This window comes from Triturus cristatus, chromosome 2_1 (assembly GCF_964204655.1).
Source record: "Triturus cristatus chromosome 2_1, aTriCri1.1, whole genome shotgun sequence".
Lineage (NCBI taxonomy): Eukaryota > Metazoa > Chordata > Amphibia > Caudata > Salamandridae > Triturus > Triturus cristatus.
In genome coordinates, this window is record NC_140581.1 from 484,366,868 (window position 1) to 484,393,003 (window position 26,136).

General features: G+C 45.6%; 1 protein-coding gene across 4 annotated transcripts in view; it reads right to left on the minus strand.

Moving 5' to 3' along the window:
- ARHGEF28 (Rho guanine nucleotide exchange factor 28) overlaps positions 1 to 26,136 on the minus strand; it is a 1,067,585-nt gene that overhangs the window by 512,627 nt on the left and 528,822 nt on the right. For all 4 annotated transcript variants that reach the window (XM_085632328.1, XM_085632327.1, XM_085632325.1 and 1 more), the window contains exon 6: positions 9,163 to 9,343. In XM_085632328.1, the coding sequence (XP_085488454.1) occupies positions 9,163 to 9,343 (181 nt within the window). The remainder of the gene's footprint in view (positions 1 to 9,162; positions 9,344 to 26,136) is intronic.

Below are 26,136 nucleotides of genomic sequence, written 5' to 3' on the forward strand. Positions count from 1 at the left end.
GTGAGCAACTTGAAAGTCACTCTTTTTACGACGGGGAGCCAGTGGAGGCTTCATAGGTGCTCGGTGATGTGGTCTTGTCGTGGGATGTTGAGGACAAGTCTGGCAATGGCGTTCTGGATGGTCTGGGGTTTGTGGAGAAGAGATTTGTTGATTCAGGAATAGAGTGTGTGGGTGACAGTCTTTCTAGATTCAGGGGGATCCATTTAAAGGTCTTGCGCAGTACGTAGAGGGTGTTAAAGCATGTGGAAAATACAGTGTTGATCTGTCAGTTCATGGTGAGGGAGGAGTTGAGTATGATGCTGAGGTTGCGGGCGTGGCCCTTGGGAGTGGGAGCGGTGCTGAGGGCCCCCATGTGTTGTCCCAAGCAGAGGGGGTGGATCCGAGGACGGGGACTTCAGTTTCTCCGAGTTGAGCATCAGGCAGCTGCTGCTCAACCAGGATTCAACGTCCTTCATTCCTTCCTGAAAACTGTGTTTGGTGATTTCGGGTTCCTTGGTGAGAGAGAGGATGAGCTGGGTGTCGTCAGCGTAGGATACTATGCTGAGTCTGTGTTTTCTGACGATGGTTGCGAGTGGGGCCATGTAAATGTTGAAGAGCATGGGGCTAAGGGAGGATCCTTAGGGTATTCTGCATCTGGTCTCTGTGGATTCGGAGAGGAAGGGCGGGAGCATGATTCTTTGAGTTTGGCCGGCGAGGAAGGAGCGGATCCAGTCAAGGGCAGTTCCCTGTATGCCGGCGTCGTGGAATCTGGTGGCTAGTGTGCAGTGGGAGACAGTGTTGAAGGCTGCTGAGAGGTCCAGTAAGATGAGGGCTGCCATGTGGCCTTTTTCAAGGATAGTGCGGATGTCGTCCGTGGCGGCTAGGAGGGCGGTCTCTATGCTGTGGGTGCTGCAGAAACCGGATTGAGAAATGTCAAGGATCGAGTTGAATTCTGTGAAGTTTGTGAGCTGGTTGTTGACTTCTTCTCAGTGACTTTGGCAGCGGAGGAAAGGAGAGAGATGGGTCTGTAGAACTTGAGGTCCGTATGGTCTGTGGAGGGCTTCTTGAGGATGGGTTACTCCGTCACAACAGTGACGGCTATCCCGTCCGCCGAAATATAAATCCAATTATATCCTATGGGATTTACATTTAGGTGGATGGGATATTGGTCACCGATGTGACGGAGTAACCTGTCTACCAAGATCTAAAACAGGCCCTTAGTCTTTTGGTTCCCATTTTCACCTGAATGTCAGTGAGCCAACCATTGGTTTTACATGGGATTAATAAGTCTCTCATTGATAGATGTTGATAGTCATCCATAAAAAAGTTTTCACCATCTACACTTCCTTCTTTTACTGCATTGTAAAGTTAAGAGAAAAACATGTTCTCCACTGCTAGTTTTTGACGGCAGTGGAATGAACCTGCACACTCAATGTAGTTTTAAAATACTAATTCAAAGTAATGAAGGTAATGTTCCTTCTATTGTTGTGATAGAGACTAATTCACTAATATTTTGAGCACAGAATCTCTGTGTACCCTGCCGACGACCTGCTTTAGAAGCAGCTCAACACACAAAACGGCAAACTGCCTTTCTGCATCCTCCATGGCTCTGACAAATCAAAGACACAAACTCTTAACAAGTGAACCACTACCCATCTAAAGAGTCATGCACTACACTTAACTCCTGCCACTGGTTGTCAAGACCATTTTCTCTTGATGTAGAGTGTTGTAAAATCATGCAACAAAGCCATTCAAGCAGCACAGCAACCATCAGATGCAAACCCTCATGCTCACTCCATCAGTGCTGTGCAATTTGTGGTAATGTGATTAATGAAAACAACATTTATATCTACTACAAAGTCCTGAAAAATCTGGTAAGAAAATATCCAAGATGCACAGTGTAAGGCAACATTTACCACGAATAGCAGCAACAGTTTACAAGTTTATACTCAGGTGCTGGCATCTGGAGTCTATTCCCAGTGCTGGAAAGAGGTTATTATCATTTCCCTTAAAAAGAAATCAATGGGGATCCGGGAGATTTGAAAAATCTTCGACCTATCTCCCTGTTGCCCACACCGGCCAAAATCCTTGAGAGGCACATAAATCAGGAATTAGCGTAGTAGTTTACAGATCTTGAGCTTAGATTCCTCACAGAACGCCTTTAGGATGAACCAAAGTATCGAATCAGCAATGATCGCAGCGGCAGATGATGGACCAGGGAGGAACGGCTATTCTAGTTATGCTAGACTTATCCACAGCCTTCTACACCATCTCTCAACACCATCTCTCCACTGCGATTGGTGCTACATTGCGTCAGGGTGGACTGAGGGGTTTTGACTTAAATCTATTAGAATCCTTTCTGTTGAATAGGATCCAAATAGTGAGCTGCGGGGACTTTCCAGCTTCCTTGTGGTGTCCCGCAATGGTCATCCCTTAGTCCCACATTATTTAATCTTTATGTAGCCCTACTGGCAAAACTTGTACGCTCTTTTGGTTTTCAGATATTGTCCTATGCGGACAAAACCCAAATCATCGTCTCTAGATCTGGTGATTGTTCAGGAGTAGGTGACAAGTTCAGGTCGTGTATAGTGAAAGTAAGCACCTGGATGTGAGAGAATTGGCTTAAGATGAACACCAAGAAGACAGAGATCATGGTCTTCGAGGCGGAAAACTTGGATTGGACTGATTGTTGGTGGCCGGAGACATGCGGTCCACTACCTGCTCCAGGAACCTCTGCTAAAAATCTGGGAGTGCGCTATGATAACACCCTGAAATTTGACTCTCAGTCCAATAGGACAGTGAGTACCTGTTTATGAATCATCAGGAGACTGAAGACGATATTTCCCTTCCTTTCCGAGAGTTAAGAGTGTCAGTGGTCAATGTGCTCATAACATCTCGCATTGACTACTGTAACGCTCTATATCCGAACACCAACCAGCATTTGCTTAATAAACTTCAGGTTTCCAAAATTCAGCTAAGGGGCTGGTGTTGGGCATTCCTAAACATCTCTCGTGAGGGAGGGATTGTGGACATCTCTCGTTGAGAGAAGGACTGTGGACATCTCTCGGTGAGGGAGGGATTGCGGACACTGCACTGGATCCCAGGGAGGAAGCAGTTGATTTTTAAAGCCCTGTGCCTGGTTTATAAGGCCCTCAACCAGCAGGGCTCTTATTAAGAACTGTCTTCAACTGGTATCTTCCCAGCAGACAGTTGAGATCGGTTGGTCAGAGGAAAATGACTCTACCCCATTTTAGGAAAGCGTGATGGGGGAGCGTGCCTTTTCTGTGGCAGCTGCCAAGAGATGGAACACTCTCCCTGCACATATTGTTAGCATTAATTCTTACTCCACGTTTCGCAAGCATGTGAAAACTTGGCTTTTCTCACAACCATAATTGCCTTTGTTGGTCTCCCCATTTGCTCTTGTCGGTTATATTGTTTTGATGCCTTTTTGATTTTATGCGCTTTACAAATTACAAACTACACTTGAGTGGTCAATCTAAGTCCAACACACCATTTCCCGCATTGTCATAGCGGGTTTACAGTACCATCTTCCATGCACTCAATTCATCTTTGGTCACTGGTAGTCACACAAAGCTATAAAGAGCAGTTGTAAATGCTCCAAGGCGCTAACAAAGCCAAAGAAGGCACACACTCTGAATACGGGAGCCTTTATCCATCTAAAGAGTTACACCATGACCTGCAGCAACACAAAATCACCACGCAATCCTTAAACCTTTTTCATAGGGGAATTCCAGCTCTCTCTTCCAGCACTTAAACTGTGCATACATTCCTTGCAGACTTACATCAGTGTTTTACACCATGCACCCCCTGCTCCCCACACTAAAAGCATACTACCTATATCCCGTTTCAGCACAAACATATTGCCTGACATACATCCTCACATACACTTTCACACTCACATGTACTCACAAATCTCTCAAACAAGTCACAAAATATCCTTTGCACCTTCAAATACAGGGCAATACTCTCATTAAATAAATATGTATCTCAACCCGACACACACAAGACATTATTCTCAAAATATTAGAAAGAGCAATTGCAATTCGATGTCAGTCTCACATTCACTGCTTTAATAAAGTATGTGAAATGACAAATTTCATACACAAAATTGGCATTTTAAATCACTACTACTGAAATATGAACCAGAAAAGCACACTGGTCATAATTGATGAGATACAAAAAGAGCTTTTAAGGACATGTCTATCTAAAAATATCACCAACTTCAAATTTTATGTAATTCAAAAAAAATATTTATTTACTCATTTAAAAAGAACTTTTAAAAACCATTTCCATCTGATAAAATTATCTCATTCTCAATCTCATCATCATTTTTTTACAGTTTCTATAGGAAATACAGTTTGAATTGTGATGATGTTTTTAGATAGTCATGTCCTCCTTGGAAAAACTCATTTTTTTGTATCGTGTAAATTACAAATTTGTCCTTGAGGGTTCTATAACAACAATCTCTGCACCTTCACCTCTTCTATTCTTGTGTCCAAAACCAGCGCAGATGTGCTTATTGCATGAGAGACCTTAACTGTCCTTCCCCACTGAGAGAAGGACACTGCATTTCAGACAGCATTTAATGTCCTTATTCCTCCTCCGTCATAATGGTGATTGCCAACATGTGGGAGGCATGCTAGTGCAGACATCCACAAATAGCACATGGGACAGTGCACCCTTCGCCACCTTTAAAGAGACTAACCTTGCTCGGACTCACTCAGTGAAAGATTGTCTTTAAACTTTCAACGTGTTGTTCTTCACTGGAGGTCAACCAGTGTCACACTGCCCACCTGCCTGCTGATGCACCACTTGGCCCTTGCCATGTTTTATATTTTTTATGGTCACTGTGCAACACATCTTTCCCATTCTACATGCCCGATACAAGCCAGGCCTCGTGCATATATATATACGACAAAATGCTGCCATCTCCAATCTTCAGACTAGGGACTGTATTCTGCCTTGTTCCCCACATTCACTCATTTCAATGTCTGGGTGCATCTGCTGAATAGCAAACTATGGAACACACACACTCTCCGCCACTGTTTCTGCTTCTCGTTCAGTAGTCATCCCTCAGGTTTGGTTTCATAGCAGCTTTCTTTTAGCCCTTAGACAGGGCAGTATGGTTTGAAGTGTGCTCTAGTAGTCTGGGAGCCCTTGCCAGATATAGACCTGTGGCAGAGGCACACTGCTTTGAACTTGACTTCCTTGTGAACAGGGAGCCAGTGAAGTTCTCTCATCTGTTTTTGAATAGAGAGACGGCTGTGACATTCTGGATTGCCTGCAATCTACCAGTCAAAGACATGGTTAAACCCACATGCAGTCTATTGCAGCAGTCCAAGTGAGAATGAATTATCACCCGGATCACAGTTTTCCAGTGATTCATTGGAAGGTAGGGGAGGGTTTTATGAAGCAAGTAAATGTGAAAAAAAACAGAAAGAGATCACTTTATTAATTTGTGTCCAAAAGAGAGCTTATTGTCCACATAAATTCGTAGGCCTTTAACTGAATCTACTAGAGATGGCAGCTGTCCTAATTCTTCTCGCCACCATCAGGAGGTCCACATGGAGAAGGAGGATTTTAGCACATTGCCATTCATCGGTAACACACCTGTAAAAGCCCTAACTGGTGTTATTCTGTCACAAAATGCGGTTCATCCCTAAACGAGAGCACAATCTGCATGTGGAATGCACATTTTATTAATAAAAAGCCATAGGATTTAATCAAGGAAGCCCAAGGGATCATGAATCCATTATACAAGCTTGGCTCAGTGGGGAGAGCCCTGAGGTGCTCCCCTTCTTAATTGCTGTGGAGTGGAGACAAATGTGCCTAATTTTACAATTTGGACATGACGTCCTAGAAAATAAGAGAAACACTCCCAAGCTTTTCTTTTGATCCCAATCCTGTACAAAACGGTGTAATAGAATATCATGGGGCACCATATCAAATGCCCTGTCTAACAAGATATGGACTGCCTCAGGGCCCTTGTCTAGAGTTTAGTACACTACCTCTGCAACGATAAGCAAAGCAGATTTAGTGCTTTATTCTGTATTGTGTGTGCAAGCCTGATTGAGATGAATCCAATAATTTGGTTGATTCAATGTGTTTATATAGTTTAGCAATCACCTCTCTTTCCATGATTTTCGCAGGCAAAAGAAGAGAAGAAATTGGTCTAAAATTGCTTTATCATTTTCAATATTCTTTTCATCTTCTCTTTGGATCTACTATATACCAGAGCTGTTTGTACCTAAGAAAAAGTGCAAATCAACAACTTGCTCATTCACATTGTAGGAAATTGGGTTATTAGTTGCACAGGATGAGGGGCCAGCTTTAGTGCTGGTGGTGCTTGGAGTGAGTCTTTTTGACACCCCCTCCTGCTCCACAAATTCTCTTACTACCACATCCAACAGTGCCCCTTCCTCTCCATAACCCATCTCTGACATACATTAAAAAAATAAAGCGCTACTCATAGTTCACTCACACTTAGTTTTGTGATCTGCATGGTATACATTCTTTGTAGCAGGCACATTATCCCTCTGCACTACTTTGCAATGCGTAAAAACTGCCACTAGAAAAAAATCCGATCTCTCACCCGCAGTAACAATCACCAGAGTTATCTTGACATTTTTATTGTTGTCTTAAAAAATGCTGTACGCACAAGGGAGTTCACATGCTTTAAACCCATAAGTTATTTTTAAACACAGCGCCCCCACCAAAGTCAGCGTCAGATGCAATTGCACCGGTCGCACTGCCCTAAAACTGGCCCTGACAGGATGTGAGGTCTGTGCAAGTAAAAGGTCCACAGATGTATCCGTACTGAGAACCAAGTTCCCCATTGTAACACTTGACTCTTTCAGGGTAGCGAAGCAGAGCAGTCCAAGGTTTACTCAGGGAAGGTGGTGTGGACTAGTGATCTCTATCTATTGACATGCAACAACACCACTCAATAAATCATTTTCCAGTCAGGACTTTATCTTCGAAAAAGGAAAAGTAGATTTACTACACACACACACTACTAAATACTATGCACTAATTAACAGATATATCCATCGGGCAGATGCAAAATCATTTGGAAAGATTCTGAGATCACATTTGACCCTAGTGGGTCAGGACCACCAACATCAAAGTACCCCCACACCTCTGTAACAGAAAGAACATCACAATGTAGGGGGGTATCATTTTGATGAAAACAGGCTTATTGGCTTTGTCAAGAGGTCATCACATATGTTCTGTGTATATACCCTATTCTATAAAAATATTGCAGCAGGGAACATTAAATCCTGGATATTGATGGGACAGAATATTGTTAACGCAATAGAATTATTTTTTTTGTAGAGTTTTATATAGCGCTAGCTAGAACCAAAGGTATCAGAGCGCTTTACATGTTATGAGAGTATGTTTAACACTGATTGCCTTTGGCGGTTCGTGAGGGTCGAAATAACATAATAGGTGTATTTGTAAAGCTCACGATTACCCGTAGGTGCCCTGGCGCTGAATAACAGATGTTTATTGTTACCCAACAGTACTCATTTTATCGACCTCGGATGGATAAAAGGCTGATTTGTCCCACCGTGATTTGAACCTGTGACCATGACGTCGAACACAGGCCCTTGCAGTGGCTGCTTTAGTCCACTGAGCCACCAGAACCAGATAGTTTTAAAAAGTGTAGAAAACATATCTCATTAACGTATTAAAACATAAAACACCAAGTGTTGATAACAGTACAGCAATAAGGTAATGGAGATGAGTAAGATGAAACATTGGATGGGTCAGATGAATACTGAAGGACAAAATATCAAAAGGTATGGGCACAGAAGGAGGTACTATTATTGCCCCCACACCCATGTGCCTTGAAGATAGATTTATCACCAAGGTACATATATAGAGAGTAAGGTATAAAAAATATATAGAAAGGTACCTTTCAACATTTGTTCCCTAAATATTATTGTAACTATAGTCTGTCTCTTTGCTACTCGAGACTCCAGATTCCCAGCCTACACCTTCTCCAAGTTGCAGTTATTTTATACGGGCGTCAAGATTCTAGGAGATTCACAAGTCCCATATCTTGAATCCCATAGTACCCTGTTATGCGATACATACAATATGATATTTTGTGTACTGTTCTGCAAAGCTATTTTATAACAGAAAAGGATTCTGCCTCATTTTCCATTCCTTGGCTTGACGCATAATTCTGTCACTTCTGGCACATAATTTGATCCTCCACTGCTGCAAAATTTCAGTGGCCCCGGTCATAGCGAGCAACACATAGCAGCAGTAATAGCCATCATGTAAATGTAAACCCTCGATAGAGAGACGAGTATATATAGAAGTTCATTTTAAAACATAATGATGATGATAGAACATAAACGTTCTGGCAATGTTGTAAGGGTGTGGCTCGGCGATTGTCTGTCAATAGTTATGAGATTAAATCGACACAGGGACAGTAGTCCACCATATGAGTTTTGATACGTCATAAGTAGCATTGTAAAATGTGTTTCCTGCTGCAACATGGTTATGGATTGCCTGAAACCTACCTTTCGCTTCTGTAATTACACAGCTGCTAAAATTATATGGCGGCTGAACATTTCTGATAATGTGTGCATCAGGTGTCTAAGCGAGAGGCAGCTGCACTGTCGAGTAGGCATTCGCGGACTCACAGCATACGTCTGGCCCAACCACTAAGAACCCCATGGCACCTCCCAGTTTAGTTCTCCCCCCCAGTTTTTCTTACTGGCGAAGACCTGCTACAACACATGCAGCATCTACGCGGAATAAGACGCAAACGTACTCTCTATATTGATGTTGGTCTATTCTGCTGCACGTGTGTCACAGTTACCTGTACGGAATGTAATGTCTGTATGTTTATATCAACAAATGGCAATAAAAAGAATTTTCAAAAAAAAAAAATGTGGGCATCAGGTGTATAATCACTCAGCCTTCACCGTAAGCAAAAGAAATAAAAAGTGTAACAGACCAATAAAATACGATCTGTGCTGTAGTGCGCCACTGTTTGCTTTATTCAGCAAAGTTTTCTCCCAGGATGCTAGATTACATGCTGTTGAGTGAGAGACACATGTGACTCATTAAACAAACAGAAAGAAGCTGTGCTGAATGTAGCAGAGACATTAATAAACAGACGTGTGTTGGTTCACCTGCACATACCTTGCTCAGAAAGGCCCTGTCCCAGAGGCATTTCCTGGATAGCTTGATGTCATCCTCCAGCGAGTGCTCGGTCGTGTGGTTAAACGTCAGTGTCAGGACACCAGACTGATGGTCCAAGCGAAGGAAAGCGCTGTCTCCGATCGAGGCCGACGAGAAATCCGAAGGAGGGACTTCCGGCAAACTGAAAGATCAAGGGCTCGGTATCAGAACACGGCGCGCGAACCAAGTCCACAGAAGTCAGACCTAACTAGGGAAATCCCGACCCCGCCGTCCCTCGCGCCGCGTCGTGTGCAATGTGGCAGAGACCCAACACTACCGCGCAAGGCTGCGCCGAGTCACGGCAAGCCAGCTCTAAATCACCCTGGATTACAAGACAGGAAACTCAATTTGTCCCTAATAACGTCACAGATTAAAGGCAGTGCTGCCTTCCTTCGGATCCAGGCTTTCTCGGTGCGCCGGCCCGGGCATGCTTTCCATGCCAACAGACCTGCGGTACTTGCGGCAGCATCCGCCAGCCGGCAGCCAAACTGCTCTATTTTCTTTCCTACGACTGGGAAAAACAGACGTCTCAAGGGAGAGACGGCATTGTTTCAGATATTATAAACAACAGAGACATTCATAACAAAATGTTCCGTCGTAGTAAAGTCTTTGTTTCGTGCCAAGGAAGTATGAATAATTCTGTCAGAAGTGGCATGCCATGCTGATTCCTGGACAATGGAAGTACACCCAAAACACAAATGAAGCCGCATTCTTGAGGCCCGGCATCGGGCAATGACAAGGGGCGAAGAAACAACAGATACACAGTCAGGGCGAGGCCCGCAGCCTCGTGCATAATAATAACACAGATGTTGAAGGTGCCATGGAATGACGTCATGATGTCTGGACAAAGAAATAGGCAACAGATGTTCCTAAATATAGTTTGAGGTTTCATTTCACGTTATATTCTCTGTGTGACAATTTCGCCGAAGCGTTTTAGGGAGTGGGACAAAAACGGTTCAAAATCGCTGTCATTAAAATATTGCAAACCACATAATTATCATGCATCGGGATGAAGCAATGGCACAGCATCAATTGAAGTAAATCATTTTACAGTAGTAATCCTTGCTCACTTGTTGATATCAATGGCTTATGGTGTATGAGCTGGTAACGAACATTAATGACAAGAAGACAGTAATAGCATTCTTTACATTTTGAACATATTTTTACTATGTCTTACTGACAAAATAATGCCTGTTCAGAATATCTCGGGAGGAGTTTGGGCGGGGAGCTGGTGTTTTCGGGGGCCCGCCCAAGTTGATATATAGCCAACAGGCACCCAACCCAAATGATCTAATAAACCTTTGATGAAAACGTAAATTTAAACGAAATGCATTCACCCTGTGTAAAGACTCCTTTGTAGTAGTAGAGCATTCCCAAAGAGGGTGAAATGGATAACTTCAATTATAAGGGTCATTCAAGAAAAGAAGAAACTGGCCACAGCTGCATACAGGTTCTCCCCCAGTAACTGCCTCTCATAGCTTCCACTGTCAATAGTAAACATTACATTTGGATCTTAACACTAAGGGGAATGAGGGGAGGGGGGATAAAGGGAAGAGCATACCATGTGGAAAAATAGAAAACACTACAGAAAATAGCTACACAATTTCACACTCTGCAATACATACATTAGACAAACCGAAAAATAAGACTGCTCTGTATTCATGGGTGTATCTATCGGGGGAGTGACTGTATGGGTTTTGACACCCACCCCCATTTATCCGAGGAGAGGTGTTTCGCCCAGCCAGGATTTACTCTACAACTTGTCACCTTTAAATGAAAACAGTCTTTAAGAAGACTGAACATGCAACATGAAGAAGCACTGCTGATGCTGACAGGTCTAGTTTGCATTTTCCATTACATGACAGACGTATTGGCTTTGACGGCCTTTATTAAACAAAGAGCCAGATCTACTAGCTTTGCCAAGCTCGTCATTTATTGATCTAAACTCTAGAAGGCAGTATTTTCTGTTTCCATATCTTAGCCTTTCTTATTTGTCCCTTGGGGCAGCAGGGAGAGAGACTCCTGTAGGTGGTAAATCCCTGCCAGCAGGAGCCCCCATCATTTATTGTCGGCAGATAGCTAGACCGGACGTGATTTGCTCAGTGTTACAACCACTATGCAAGCATGCATTTGCAAAGCCAATATATCTCGTATAGGTGAGACCTATTGTCTTTGTCAATGTATTTTAGCCATGTTGTACACCAGTGGGGCTTCTGTTCAGCATGGCTAAAAGTTAGTTGCATAGAGGAGAGTAGCATAGAATGGAGTATCGTAGACTGCAGTGGAGTAGAGTGGAGTGGCATAGAGTTAAGCAGAGTGTCATAGAATGGAGCGGCATAGAGTGGAGTAGTGTAGAGTGGAGTAGAGTGTTGTAAAGTGAAGTGGCATAGAGTGGAGTGGCACAGAGTGGAGTAATAAGACTGTTGTAGAGCTGAGTGACAAAGAGTGTTGCGGAGTGTAGTGTAGTGGAGTGAAGTAGCATACAGTTGAATAGAGTGTCATTGAGCAGAGTAGCATAGAATGGAGTAGAGTGTCATAGAGTGAAGTTTTGTAGACTGGAATTTCGAGGAGTGAAGCGGCATACAGTGGCATAGAGTGGAGTGGAGTAGAGTCTTGTAAACTAGAATGGAGTAGAGTGTATGCCTGGATGGAGCTCACGGAGTTTCACTCCACAGAATTCCGCGAAGTTGCCAAAAAACGTTGCCAAATTCCACAGAGTTCCGTGGGCGAACAGAGTATTGCTCGGCCATCCCTAATGAAGTTCCCTTGGATGCTGAAGATCGTTGGGGGTCAAGAACCCCTCCTGTTGCCACCAGTTAGTCCCACACAGCAGGATTGCTGAGAGCTTGTCAGAGGCCCCACCCCCTTTCTCAACCACTCTGCAAATGCATCTACTGGTGCACTATTGGTTGAAGGATGAAGTCCCCTTGGCTGCTGAGGGTGGTTGGAGGCCAAGAACCCCTATTGTTACCACCAGTAAGTCCCACTCAGCAGGATTGCTGAGAGCTTGTCAGAGGCCCCGCCCCCTTTCTCAACCGCTCTGTAAATGCACCTCCTGGTGCACTACTGGTTGGGGGATGAAGTCCCCTTGGCTGTCAAGGGTTGTTGGGGGCCAAGAACCCCTATGGTTACCACCAGTAAGTTCCACAAAACAGGATTGATGAAAGCTCGTCGGAGGCCCCACCCAGTTTCTCAACCACTCTGCAAATGCACCTCCTGGCGCACTACTTGTTGGGAGAGGAAGTCCTCTTGGATGCTCAGGGTCTGGGGGGCCAAGAACCCCTCCTGTTACCACCAGTAAGTCCCACGCAGTGGGATTGCTGAGAGCTCGTCAGAGGCCCCGTCCCCTTTCTCAACCACTCTGAAAACGTGCCTCCTAGTGCACTACTGGCTGGGGTATGAAGTGGCGTAGAGTGGAGTTGCGTAGACAGGAGTAAAGTGTCCTGGAGTGTCGTAGAGTGGAGTGGAGTGTCATAGAGTGGAGTGACGTAGAGTGGAGTGGCATAGAGTAGAGTAGAGTGTCTAAGAGTGGAGTGATAGAAAGTCAAGTGGCATAGAGTGGAGTGGCATAGAGTGGTGGGGAGTATTGTGGCATAGAGTGGAGCAGAATGTTGTGGAGAGGAGTGGTAGCGCTCTGCCATTACAGACAACACATTTTCAATTGAAATGACCATTACATTTGCACAGACAATCAGTTTTACTGATAAACTCCCACACTACACAAAGCATTATGTGCGGAAATCGGCATCACCTTGTGTATTGATTTGTTTTGATGGTATTAAAATATTTGTCTCCACCACACTTCAGAATTACAAAAAAATGTCCTTTATTTGCCCTTTCCAAATTCTGATATAGTCTGAAATATGTGTACAGTTTATTTAGTGGCATTTAACTTTTGTTGAGTGCTAGAAACAAATACCATCCTACAGCCTTTCATTTCATATCCCAGTACCCAACAATATTGTCCCGTGAATTTTAATGTTTCGCGGCGGGCGTGCTGTTGAGGAGCCATAACCCCTGAGAGCTCAGCAGCGCCTGGTTTCTCACCCCTACCCCCTCCCTCCAGCTCCAGTCCCACTCTCGCCTGAGTTGCGAGGCCGAGAGCGCTGGGCGTCGAGTTTGGCGGCCATCTTGGGTTGGGATAGGTGAGCCAGGACATCGTCAGCGCTATAAAAACGGGCTAGGATGTCTCCGCGCAGCGGACGCGATCAGCGGACGCGCCAGAGCTGCGCCGGAGTCGTGCCAGAGTCCTGCCCGTCTGCGCCCGTCTGCGCCCGTCTGCGCCCGTCTGCGCCCGTCTGCGCCCGTCTGCGCCCGTCCGCGCACGACCGGGCTTAGGGCATAGGGACTCTGGCACACGCACCTGCTATACATCAGCGGACCTTCTAGGACTGAACTCCGACAGATATACCCTATCTCCGAGTACAGGTGCCATACTCAAAGAACTTAACATCCTGTATAGCTCTAGGTGCAAGAATTATAGCCTCTTAGCCCCTGTGAAGTTAGCGACCCTTAACACCAGGTCGCTGCAGAAACATCATCTAGAGATCTTTACCCTGCTACAGGATGAGACTATTGATATCCTGACACTCACTGAAACATGGTTGAGTGATGCCTCTTCCCCGGATATCATTGCTGCCCTTCCCAGCGGGTATGACATGGTGTGGCACAATCGACCAGAGGGTACCCGGGGTGGGGGGGTAGCAACGATCTTTAAAAAGCCATTTAGGGTAACAAAGATCCTAGCTGAGACAACCAACACCGTTGATCTACTGGGTATAAAAATCACTATGAACAACTCCTGCCTCATCATCCTAACAGTATACTGCCCCCCCCAAAGCACACCTGGGTTCAACGATCTCTTTCATCCAATCATTTCAGATCTTTGCACACGTTATAAAAACATTCTGGTAACTGGTGATTTTAATGTCCATTGGGATAAAAGTCTTCAAGACCTATCAGCCCAGAAGCTACAGACCATCATGACTACTCTTGGACTGAAACAACTAGTGGAAGTTCCAACCCACATTAAAGGCCATACCTTAGATCTTGTTTGGTCTTCATCCCCAAAAGCATGTATCACCAGCGTCTCACCTTGTCTCTGGTCAGACCACTACCTTATTTTATATGATTTACCGCAAGAGATCTGCCAGGTTAAACTACCCGTTAAAACTAAAAAAGTGTGCCAATGGAAAAGGGTGAATGTCGAGACTCTATCCAAGACCATGCCCAAGTACATTCAGAACTCTACACTTCCTGTTGATAGCACCGATCTAGATTCCAAGTACTACCTGATAACAACTACCCTTAGGTCAACCATTGATGAACTAGCCCCTGAAAAGGTACAAAAAATAAAAGGGGTAGAGAAAGGAGCCCCTTGGTTCTCTGAAGATTTACGCGAAAACAAGAGAAAGCTTCGCTACCTCGAAAGATGCTGGAGGAAATCTAAAAGGGCCACTGACAGGGAGCTATACCGGAAGTCTTTCCAAGCTTACAAAAAGCTTATTGTTATAACAAAGAAGGAGTATTATGAGACGCGTATTAAGAATGCCACCAACATACAGAGAGAGACCTTTCAAATACTGAAGGAGTTAAGCAAGAAAGAGGAAAAGACTGATACCCAGATTGATTGTGACACCTTTCAAGGGTACTTCTTGGGTAAGGTAGCGACCATCCTGTCTGAGATTAAGAAGAACAACCCAGTCCCTCTTGTCGAACAACCTCCCCCCCCAGACTCACCCTCTCCTAACTTCACTGACTTTCCCCACATTGACCTTAGTATTCTGAGGAAACTAGTAGCGTCCACTAAATCTGGCTCCCCTGCGGACCCCTGCCCGCCTGACACCCTTCGGATGGCAATACCGCTTCTAGAGGATCAGATCTTAGACCTTTTAAACACCTCATTAGCCACTGGACTTCTGCCATCCACCTTTAAAGAGGCATGTGTCAGACCCTTGATAAAAAAACCGGGAGCCGACCCATCTAGCCTGAAGAATTATAGGCCAATATCCCAGCTACCATTCCTGTCAAAAGTACTAGAACAACATGTACTTAAGTCCTTGTCAGCCTTCCTGGAATGTCACCACCTTCTCCACGACCGGCAAGCAGGTTTCCGCGCACATCATAGCACGGAGCTAGTAATGCTGTCGGTACTGGATGAGCTAAGGTGCATGGCTGACGGTAAAAAGCCATGCGCGCTGATATTATTAGATCTTTCAGCAGCGTTTGATACTGTCAGCCATGCACTGCTCCTGGGTAGGCTGGCCGGGTTCGGGATAGGGGGACAGGCGCTAAAATGGTTCACAGCCTTTCTAACAGGAAGGACGCAGAGGATCCAATTGGCAGACCAGGTCTCAGAGGTGGGCAGGTTAGTTTGTGGGGTTCCGCAGGGGTCAGCGCTTTCGCCACTGCTATTCAACCTCTACTTGCAACCACTGGTAGAGTCGCTGGCTAAGATGAAGTGCAAAGTATTTAACTATGCCGACGATACGCAGCTACTGCTGAGCATCGACAACACTTCATCGGCACAATCAGAGGCCAAAGACATCCTACGCTTCACAGTGAATTGGATGTCGTCTAATCTGTTGAAAATCAATCCGGATAAAACAGAAGTCCTGGTTGTCTCAACTGCTGTGTCCCCTTGGAGTGATCTATACTGGCCCCAAGAGCTAGGCCCTGCCCCTAAATCCTGCCCCAATGTCAAGAGTCTTGGGATGAAAATCGATCAAGATCTCTCAATGGCTAATCAAGTCTCTGCTGTAGTTGGCTGCTGTACTAACTTAATCAGGCAACTACGCAAACTTGCCCCCCTGCTCTCGAGAAATATGCTGCAAACCATCGTGTCAGCCACAATAGTGTCTAGAATTGACTATGGAAATGTGCTGTACCTCGGCCTTCCGAAGTATTCCATCAGCCGTCTCCAGGTCATTCTAAACGACGCAGCACGCCTGGTCTTTGGAGTTCCAAGGAGGACCCATGCCTCCCCCTTGCTCCATCGATTACATTGGCTACCCATGCAGCAGAGAGTGGAGTTCAAAAGCATGTGCATCTGCCATAAAGCATTACATGGACAGGCGCCAGCCTATATAAAGGAAAGGCTCGAGCTCCACGAACCCAAACGCGTCTTGCGATCGTCGGGCTCTTTCGTATTGTCTCAACCACGCTTTAAGTTGACGACCAAAGGAGGCAGATCGTTCTCAGTACAGGCCCCCATCAACTGGAATAAGCTGCCAGAGGCTCTTCGTAGAGAGCCCAATCTCCTCCGCTTCCGGAAGGCCTTGAAGACTCTACTCTTCAAGAACGCGTTCCCACTTCATCAACAAACTGCTAGACCCGTTACCTTCTATCTCCTCCATCTTTGTTCTGTACTTGGTCAGTAGCGCTTTGAGACCTGTCGGTGAGTTGGCGCGATACAAAACCCAGATACAAATACAAATACAAATACATAAATCCTCTGTTTGCAATCAGAGAAAGAAAAGTAACACCAACCTCCCTCCGAAGACAGTGCTAAACATTTGACCTCTGTCTTAGAATGCACTGCAAATATGATAAGATAAAAACAAAATTTAAAGGTCTGTTTATTTCTCATTCACTTCTGAACTCGAGCAAGGTTATTTTGGCGGTGCTTCAGCACCCCCACTCCCCACTTTCAGCACCTGTGGCATAGGCGTGCTATTGAGGAAGAGGATTATTCATGCCATGCTATTAGTAAAGAGCACTGACCAAAACTAAGAAACTGGTAGTGGCGGAGTAAGTATAATCAGTTGAGCAGAAAGGCAGGAGACAGGATGCCTTTTCAAAGAAATACAGCACTTTTAATGTGAACTACCATGCACAGGAGACAACTGAAAACATGTGTACTGTTGTGGAGTGCCTCACGAAAATGAAAAAAAAGGGTTCCCAGAGAGCGAGCACTTGTGGACAAATACAAGGAGCCAGTCAGAGAGGTAGTAAACAGGCTATGCTCCATGGTAGAGACAAAGACATGCTGAACAGCCTAAAACAAATAAAACCAGAAAATAGAAAGTAAGCAATTGTGAGTTACAAAATGTAAAGTCGATGGTAAAATGGGTTAAATTAATTCCTAGGGAAGCTTTTTCGCATGTCCTCAATATATCTGTGCAACCAGACAGTTGTGCAGTCTGGTAGATTTCAACCCAAACAAAGACACTTCCCCACTCAGTTTAAATGCATATATGAAATTGGCTTTTCACAACACATGCTGTGAAGACATATACTGCCCATGTTTCACCCTGTGCCTTGCTGACCTTTAAATGGGCAGTGTATGTGAGGGTCTTAGTGTAGGCATGTTTATTTATGCACTATTAATGGGGGTTGAAAGACACCTTTTACCAGGGCCACTAAATCTTAAATGGACCACTATAGACACTCCACAGTAGGGCTAGTATACCTTTATGAGTATCAAGGGGGTGTGCAGTTCCTAACAGGAGGTGCGGGAAAAGGAGGTCTTTCTTTGTGATGCCCTTACACACCCCGAGGGATGTCATGCTTCATCATTGGGCCATGCTCCTCGTCGGGCCGGCGCTGCAATACCCGACGGTAAAAGGGGCTCTATGGCGGAGATCTTTTGAAGAAGCCGTAGGGTGCGTGCGGGTGTGAGGGCTGGGTAGTGCACAGGTAGGTGGGTTAAAATAAGTCTGGAGCAGTCCTATTCTGATATGATTTATTTGCTAAGGTGGCTCCAGCTTAATTTAAAATGTGTTGAAGCCCTAAGTGGATGCAATGTTCCTAAAGGGCTGACGCGGTATGATGCGGTACTAAGCTGGAGCTACCTTAGCAAATAAATCATATCAGAATAGTACTGCTCCAGACTTATTTTAACCCACCTACCTGTGCACTACCCTGCCCTCACACCCGCAAGCACCCTATGGCTTCTTCAAAACATTTCCGCCAAAGAGCCCCTTTTACCGGAGCTCGTGGGGCAAAGCAGCGCGGGCTTGACGAAGAGAATTGCTCAATGATGAAGCATTACATCCCTCGGGGTGTGTGAGGGCATCACGAAGAAAGACCTCCCTTCCCCGCACCTCCTGTTAGGAACTGCACACCCCCTTGATACTCAGTTCTTCTTTGAAGCTTGTGTGCAGGACCTGTTTAAATACAGCTCCTGCCCCCCCTTCTTTGATATCTACTATACCTGTAAGCGACAACAGAGTAGAACCACGGGGGGCCAAGAACCGTGCTCCGTGAACCGGGAGCCGAACCGGAGCCGCATCAAGAGCCGCAGGAGGCTGCAGGAAGCCCCGGTGAGCCGCGCGGCGGCACGGGGGTCCAGGGCACCGCGGGTCACGAGCATCAGGAGCCGCGGGAGAGCGCTGAAAAGCTTGGGAGAGGAGCGGGTCCTGGAGAGAGCTCAGACCTGACAGACCCGATATGCCTGGAACCTGCCAGAGCAACATCCAGCCCGGCTGCATAACAGTTTAGCTGCACAGCAATCAGCGGGGAGTGGGGCTACGGCATAAAGCATTAAGCACATTTGGTGACTTTGTTTGCTGAGAGGACTTCATCGCCCAGGGGGCCAAGCGGGATTCACCATTCGCCGCACCTGTGCCCAGGGACTTTAAAACAGCTCGCCGCTCCCGCTGCGCGGGAGCCGCTTCGCCATTTGGTGACCTTGGTTGCTGATTTTGTTTGCTGAGAGGACTTCATCGCCCAGGGGGCCAAGCGGGACTCACCATTCGCCGCACCTGTGCCATGAGTGGTAGGACATAAATCCATTGCACAGCTCCCGCCCCGCGGGACGCGCGCGGGCCAAGGGCGGGCCCGTTTGAGCACGTTCAAGGCCGTGCAAGGCCAGGCCGGGCATATTCTCTGATTTGTTCCCCCCGAGGTCTTGTAGCTTCAGGGCCTGACACCATTGTTAATAGTACATATTTGATCCGAACGAGCTATAGGTAATCCGGGCTTGGTTTCTTAAATTTTCTTTTTCTTTTTTTTTTTCTTTTTTTCTTCTTTTCTTTTCCTGGTAAAAGTAATATGGCTACTGGATCCACGAGGTTGGCTTCTAAGGGCTGTAATATTGTGGGGACCCTGGGTAACTTCATCACCCGTGCAAGCAATGTCCTCGCCTATGAGATTGCTGCCACTGAACGCCGTCTATCCTTGGACCCCCTCTCGGGAAAACGCTCTTCATTGGGAGACATTATGCTAGTACCCTCCCCTGATAACTCCTTGGTTCCGCACGTAGATGGTCCATCAGATGAGCAATTGATAACCGATTTAGTTTCCTCTGTCGGTCCTATTCCATCAATTCCATCCGTAGCAAAGCCTAGAGAGCCTAATCCATCACGCTCTGAGCTCCTTTCATCTGCTCCCATCTTTAACTTCGCTACCACAAGGTCTATGTCGGACCCGAGTGTAAGAAACAAGAGTCCTGGAGTGAAGTCACTACCCACTAAGGGGAAGAAACGCGAAGGGGGCCCTATGAGACACTCCTCTAGGAAAAAACAAAAGAGTACGCTTAACACAAACCCAGACTCTAATAACTCGATCCAGGAAATTGATTTACCCAGAGGCTCTACGCTGGACACCGAAGTCCCCTCTACACTTACATCGATAGGGGAGGAGGATACACGGGGTCTAATTAATGATGCCTTTTGGGCAAAAATGGAATCTGTAATTGCTGGGAGTCTGTCCCCCCTAATCAAGCGTTTATCCATATTGGAAGATAAAATAGCGCTGATGGCCAATCCCACTAATCCTAACCCTGTGGCAATGGTTCCGTTGGGTCAGAAGGCTTCTTGCCGACAACCCGCTCTCCCACCCACTGATAGACTAAGCGGGTCGGGCCTCGACCATACTCCCCCCTGTAACCTACCTCCAACTCGAAGGGATATGCCATCTAATATAGTTAGAAGGACTGCTCTTCCTCCTTCTCCCCAACACGTGCAAGTTTCAGGAGATATTAGCCGTCTGAGGCGGCATCCACAGCAACCTACATCCCCATCCCTTATTGACCCTAATAAAAATACTTCTCCAAGATCTAGGAAACTACAGAGAATTGATTTGCCCCCAGAGTGCAGTCCATATGTTGTGGTTCTAACAGGTGTTCCTGAACTCCCCCCTGATAGAGCCGAACCATACTTGTCCCTGAAGTACAAGGTAATCCACTGGCTGAATGTAAATAGACCCCTCCCGCCCAAATTAAACGGGGAGATTATGATGGTGCGCAGAGTGCCGTGGGTAGGCCGGGGTGTGAAAACCATAAGGGGAGATTGTATTGTTGTAAACTTTAGGGACAAAATGGTGGTTGAGCACCTGGGGGATGGGGGGTGGCCTAGAATAGTTGATAGAATTCAAACATCATTTTTATCACACTTCTATCCGCTGGAAGCATTCAACCATAGGATGGGTACAGTGAGAACATATGGGGCCACAGGCGGGAAGGGATTTGGCACCTATGGAATCCCAGAGGCAGACCCTCATGATCTACCCTTTAATATACCATGTCACAATAGGTTTAGCCTGCTTGATTGTGTTGATTGACTGTTGCCAGCTATTGATGCTGGACCCAGTGACTTTATGCAGGGGGGGGCTAGTCGGCAGGTATCACCTTACTGCCAGGCTAGTACAGGGAATGATGGAGGGTTATCCCGGAAGGTTAAGAATGCCCTGAGAACCAAGGGGGGTGATTGTAGCGCCCCCGTACTGACCCTGACCCCTGAGCCAGACGAAAGCCGTTTAAAAGGGACACACGAGCAAACTAGGTCGAATTCAACGGAGATATCTAACCCAAAGTTAACTGAGACCCACTCTGATATCCCTCTCAGTCATTTGTTGTTCCCTGGGCTTCCTATACCTCCAGGGCAAACTGATAACACCAGGGAAAATCTAGGTACTCCATCAGGAAACAACGCTACCCCCCAACATATATACTCAGATACTCACTGCGTCAATCATGCTGAGGGGCTAAAAATCTTATCATGGAATGTGGCGGGTTTATCCTCCCTGTTGAACTCTGCCGATTGGGGGGAGTTCATAGATGAACACAACATTTGCCTATTCCAGGAAACATGGGCATTGAGGCCCTACCACCGCCTAGGGTACGTTACTTATTGGGAACCGGCAGTGAGGGCCAAACGGGGGAGGCCATCAGGAGGGCTGACCATATGGGTGCGAACACATTTGGGTTGTGCAATCAGGAAAACCATCACTGACTCGATTGATATCATGTGCCTAGCTATGTCTTTTCGGGATAACCACGAGTTGAGTCTGATAAATATTTATTCCCGCCCAGTGAATAATGGCCAGGTCTCCAGTACTCTCTCCAGTTTAGAGAAATTTCTGAGCTCATTCACAAACCCAGACCACCTGATAATCGGTGGCGATTTTAATTGCCACTATGAACCCTTGAATGGGCTAACAACCCCAGTGTCACAGGAAGAGGATCAAGCATGGGCAATTCCCTTATGTAATTCTTATACCACGAGGGCTTGGACACCTTTGGTCCTCCAATTTACCTCGCTAACTCTTACTTTTTCTCTAAGGGCATGTAATGGAAGGTTTCCGGCAGACAATCCAGGTAAATTTACCTTTGAAAGGAATGGTCAAACATCCATTATTGACTATCTAATGCTTAGCTTGGGATTGTGGTCCAGGATCCTGGACTTCCAAGTAAAGCAACGATGCGAAAGTGACCATAACCCCATTGTTGCAACTATGGAGGGCTTTAGTAACAGCCCACATCCCGGTAAAGACTTGATCCCTCTAACGGCCCTGGCTACAACCTGTGGCGCTCGAAGAGTCAGATGGGAGAAGATTGTCCAATCCCAAACGGAGCTAAGAGATATGTACAGGGAGATCTACCCCCTCTTGGAGAGGACACTGGGCGAAGCCGCTATGGGTGAGGGCTCTCTAGACCAGGCCATGATAGGATCTACACATGTAGAACTTTGCGGTAGCTTGGAGACCCATTTCCATCGGGAAACCAGCATGAAACCGGCGGCCGCGAGGGGGAATTATTCTTGGTATAACAAACCCTGTAGGGAAGCTAAGCTAGCCCTTCTATTAGAACTAAAAAAGGGAAATAAGACACCGATTAAGGAAGGGAGGGTATACTTTAAGAAAGTCACCGAAGAAGCCAAAAAAGAATGGGAAGTAAACAGATGGAAGGAGATCTCCTCTGCACTAAAGAAAAGGGACTCGAGGTCCTTTTGGAAGCTGGTTAAAATGGGGTCATCAGGTTCCCAGCAAGCAGTCCAACCTAACTTAGGGGAGGAAATATGGTGTAGCTACTTTGAAGACCTTTACGCCTCTAAACTATCAGAATCAGATGTTCCTTCTCCCTTGCCAAACGAAACCTTATCCCCTTACCAGGGGGTGGTCCAAATGTGCACGCTTGCAGAAGTTAAAATGGCTTTGAGCAAAGTTCTTCCAAACAAAGCCCCAGGCTTAGATAGGATCCCAGGTGATCTATATAAGAGCGAGCCGGACATCTGGGTTCCTTATCTATATGCCCTTTTCAATGCAATCTTGGCTGGAATGCCGTTACCACCGACATGGGCCGGTGCCGAGATTATACCCATACATAAAAAGGGTTCACCCCTTGATCCGGCAAATTATAGGCCGATCAGCCTAATCGGCGTGGCCCAGAAGATCTTTGCGCGTATTATACTAGGGAGACTCCAAGTATGGATGGACGACTCCAACATTTTAACACCACTCCAGGCGGGTTTTAGAGCTAAAATGTCAACAATAGACCAACTGTTTAGACTACAGATGATCCACTGGAAATCCATTATCTTAGAAGGAGGCAGCCTTTATCTCTCTTATGTAGATTTAAAGTCTGCCTTCGATATGGTGGATCGCCGACAGTTGTGGGAGTTGTTAGAAGGGATGGGAGTGCCCCTCTATTTATGCCATTTACTAGAGCGCTTACATAAAGACATCTTCGCCAGAGTTAGGTTTGGCCTAAACGGAGAACTAACTTCCCCGTTCCGAGTTGAGAAGGGAGTCAGGCAGGGTTGCGTACTAGCGCCAACCCTCTTTTCTCTTTTTTTAAACGGGCTGGTTGAGGACCTCCTGGCCATAAGAGATGTAGACGCACCCAGGTTGGCGGGCAGGAAAATACCTGCATTAATGTTCGCAGACGACACCTTGCTCCTGTCCAGGACCCCAATGGGGATGGAAAGAATCCTGGATGGATTCGCTTCATTCTGCAGGAAAAGGAACCTGGTCATCAATGTGAGCAAGACCAAATATATCGTTCTTCATGCGGACACCACAAATCGCCCCATGCCAAAATTGGATGGCCTGCACTTAGAACGGGTGAGCATTTTTGACTACTTGGGCCTGACACTTAATAATAAAATGAATTGGGGCCCCCAGATTTCAAAAGCAAATCTAAAATTTACACAAATAACAGGGGGCATCTTAAAGATGCATAAAGACAGCCCACTAAAGCTAATCAGCCCATTAGTAGAGGTATATAAGGTCCAGGCGAGAGGGGTGGTCTTATACGGTGCTGAACTTTGGTGCCATAATATGGTCCAGATTTTATCTAAGTCAGAAAATCATTTTATTAGACAATTATTGGCACTACCCACGAGTACCCCCATGCAGCCTCTTAGGATGGATCTGGGCATACACCCAATTGCCGACCTCGTAGCCTCACGTCCGGTCATGTACTGGCGTAGTTTATGGAGCACTCCTGAACTTGTCAACTTTCGGGAGGAATTGAAATCTATTCTGTTGCTCCCAAAGGCAGGTGCCATCCCGTGGCTAGCGTATGTAAAAAAATCTTTGAGGGCAATCGGGAGAGAAGATCTTTGGCACACATCTGAGGAGTCATGCCCTATCTTCCCAAAAAAGACTCTGGCTAAAGCCTTGGAGGAACATAACTTGATGCAGGCCCTACAGACAGAGAATAGAGCTAATCTGACCTCGGCATTTCTCGAGGTGAAAATCGGATATAGTTTTGAGCCTGCACTAGACTTGATTCACCCGTTAATCGCCAAGAAACTATACATGCAATTTAGACATGGATCACTCCCCCTCCTTTGTAGAACAAGCAAGTGGGTTGGTTTTAGTAGACAGCCCTGTCCTGGGTGCGGTGTTGATGAAGAGACAGAGGTCCACGTCATATTCTTCTGTACAGCCTACAAAATCCCCCGTAGAAAATGGATTATCCAGCTCGCTAAAAACTTGGGGGTTAGGAATTATAGAGATTTGTTCAGGCTGTTGAAGTATGACCCATCTCCTTTATTCGTCACAGCGATAGCTAAATTCTTATTTTCAATGTGGTTAATTAGAAGACGCTTAATACCACGATAAGGTATATTTCTGCACTATTTCCTTTTAAACATAGTGATGAATTTGCTGTTCTGGCCCAAGTGTATGCTTACATGCCTTTTTATTCACATTTTTAATGTTGTATCTTTTTATTATATTTATTGTTTTAAAGTATTGTGATGTATGAACTTTTATGGCTGACAGCCGAAATAAAGTTTTTTGACTGACTATACCTGTTACCAGACATTACTAGAATTTATCACCAAGTCTGCCATACTTTTTATGAAACAGTTCATTATTTGCCCACAGGGCTGCTGTGTGTTTAATGACAGTGCACAGGGGCTTCTCAGCTGGACTAATACACTTTAGTGGACTAGTTGCATCACATCTCTCCAGAGCTGCTTTGAAACAAGACATTACAAGCCTTTCTTAACAACCAATAGCATCAGTGAAGGAAAACTGACACCTCACTGCAGGAGTGCTCTACCTATGATAGGGGGGCATCATATACTATTATTTTATTAATAGAGGAATATTTGTTCTCCATAGAGTTGCAGTGCATTTAACAGGACAAGACCATTACGTCTTAGTAAGGTTGCCACAATTCTATTAAACACGTTTCCCTGACCTGTTCAATCTCTGGATACATAACTCCAGTATCACAATAGTATATCCCGACACTGAGACCCTCTCCTAGGTAAAGAGATACAGTGCCTAATCACTGTCCTGAAAAGCTCATCCAAATCAAGAAGGGCTGGACAGTAGGAGCTGTCAGTGAACTGGGCACCTCACCTAGATGCAGAGAGGCTGATGATACATTGAGGGCCTTTCTTTGATAAAGAGGAGCTATATAGTTGGATATGTCCCTGACAGTAACAGCTGCACTGTGCTCCTTTTCTGAATATACAATGGGTGCAGAGCTGGACTTGTGCAAACCATCAATAGTTGTCCTGCTTTAATGTAGCGGCTCTTAGAGGGAAAAAAATACATGTGTTTCTTGCACCAGATTGACAATGCAGACTCATTTTCCATTTGTCATCAAGTTGCTGTGCTCTTAAAGTGCAGAGATATTACTTATACATGTCCCCTCTGCCTTTGTCGTAGAGTAAGATATCCTTACAAACACACACTGTGTACCAGTGACCAAGACTCCTTGAGAGCGAGGCCTACTTGAACCCCAGTAAGACATTCTAATGTGGCCAGTGGAACTAACGTGATTGATTGGTGCGTACTACCATGCCCTTTCTTAACTTATGTACATCAATAAGAAAGATTGTTCGATCTGTCAGCATTAAGGTGGTCTTTCCTCAAACGTTGTGCTTGCTTACCTCCTCTTTTTGCTGATTCTTTTTGTTGGCCTTAGAACTCTGAGCCCTTTACCACTGCTGACCAGTGCTTAAGTGCATGTCCTTCTCCCCTAAACATGGTAACATTGGTGTATACACAATTGGCATTTTTAATTTACTTGTAAGTCCCTTATCAAGAGGTATACCATATACCCAGGTCCTGTAAATTAAATGCTACTAGTGGGCCTGCAGCACTGATTGTGCCACCCACACAAGTATCCCTTTTTCACTACTGTGAGGCCTACTTTTCTCAACAGTTAACAATGGGAATTCCTTAATACACTGTTAAGCTGCAATACCTAATTAGAAATGAGTAGCTGTATCATGTTTCATATCTTTGGAA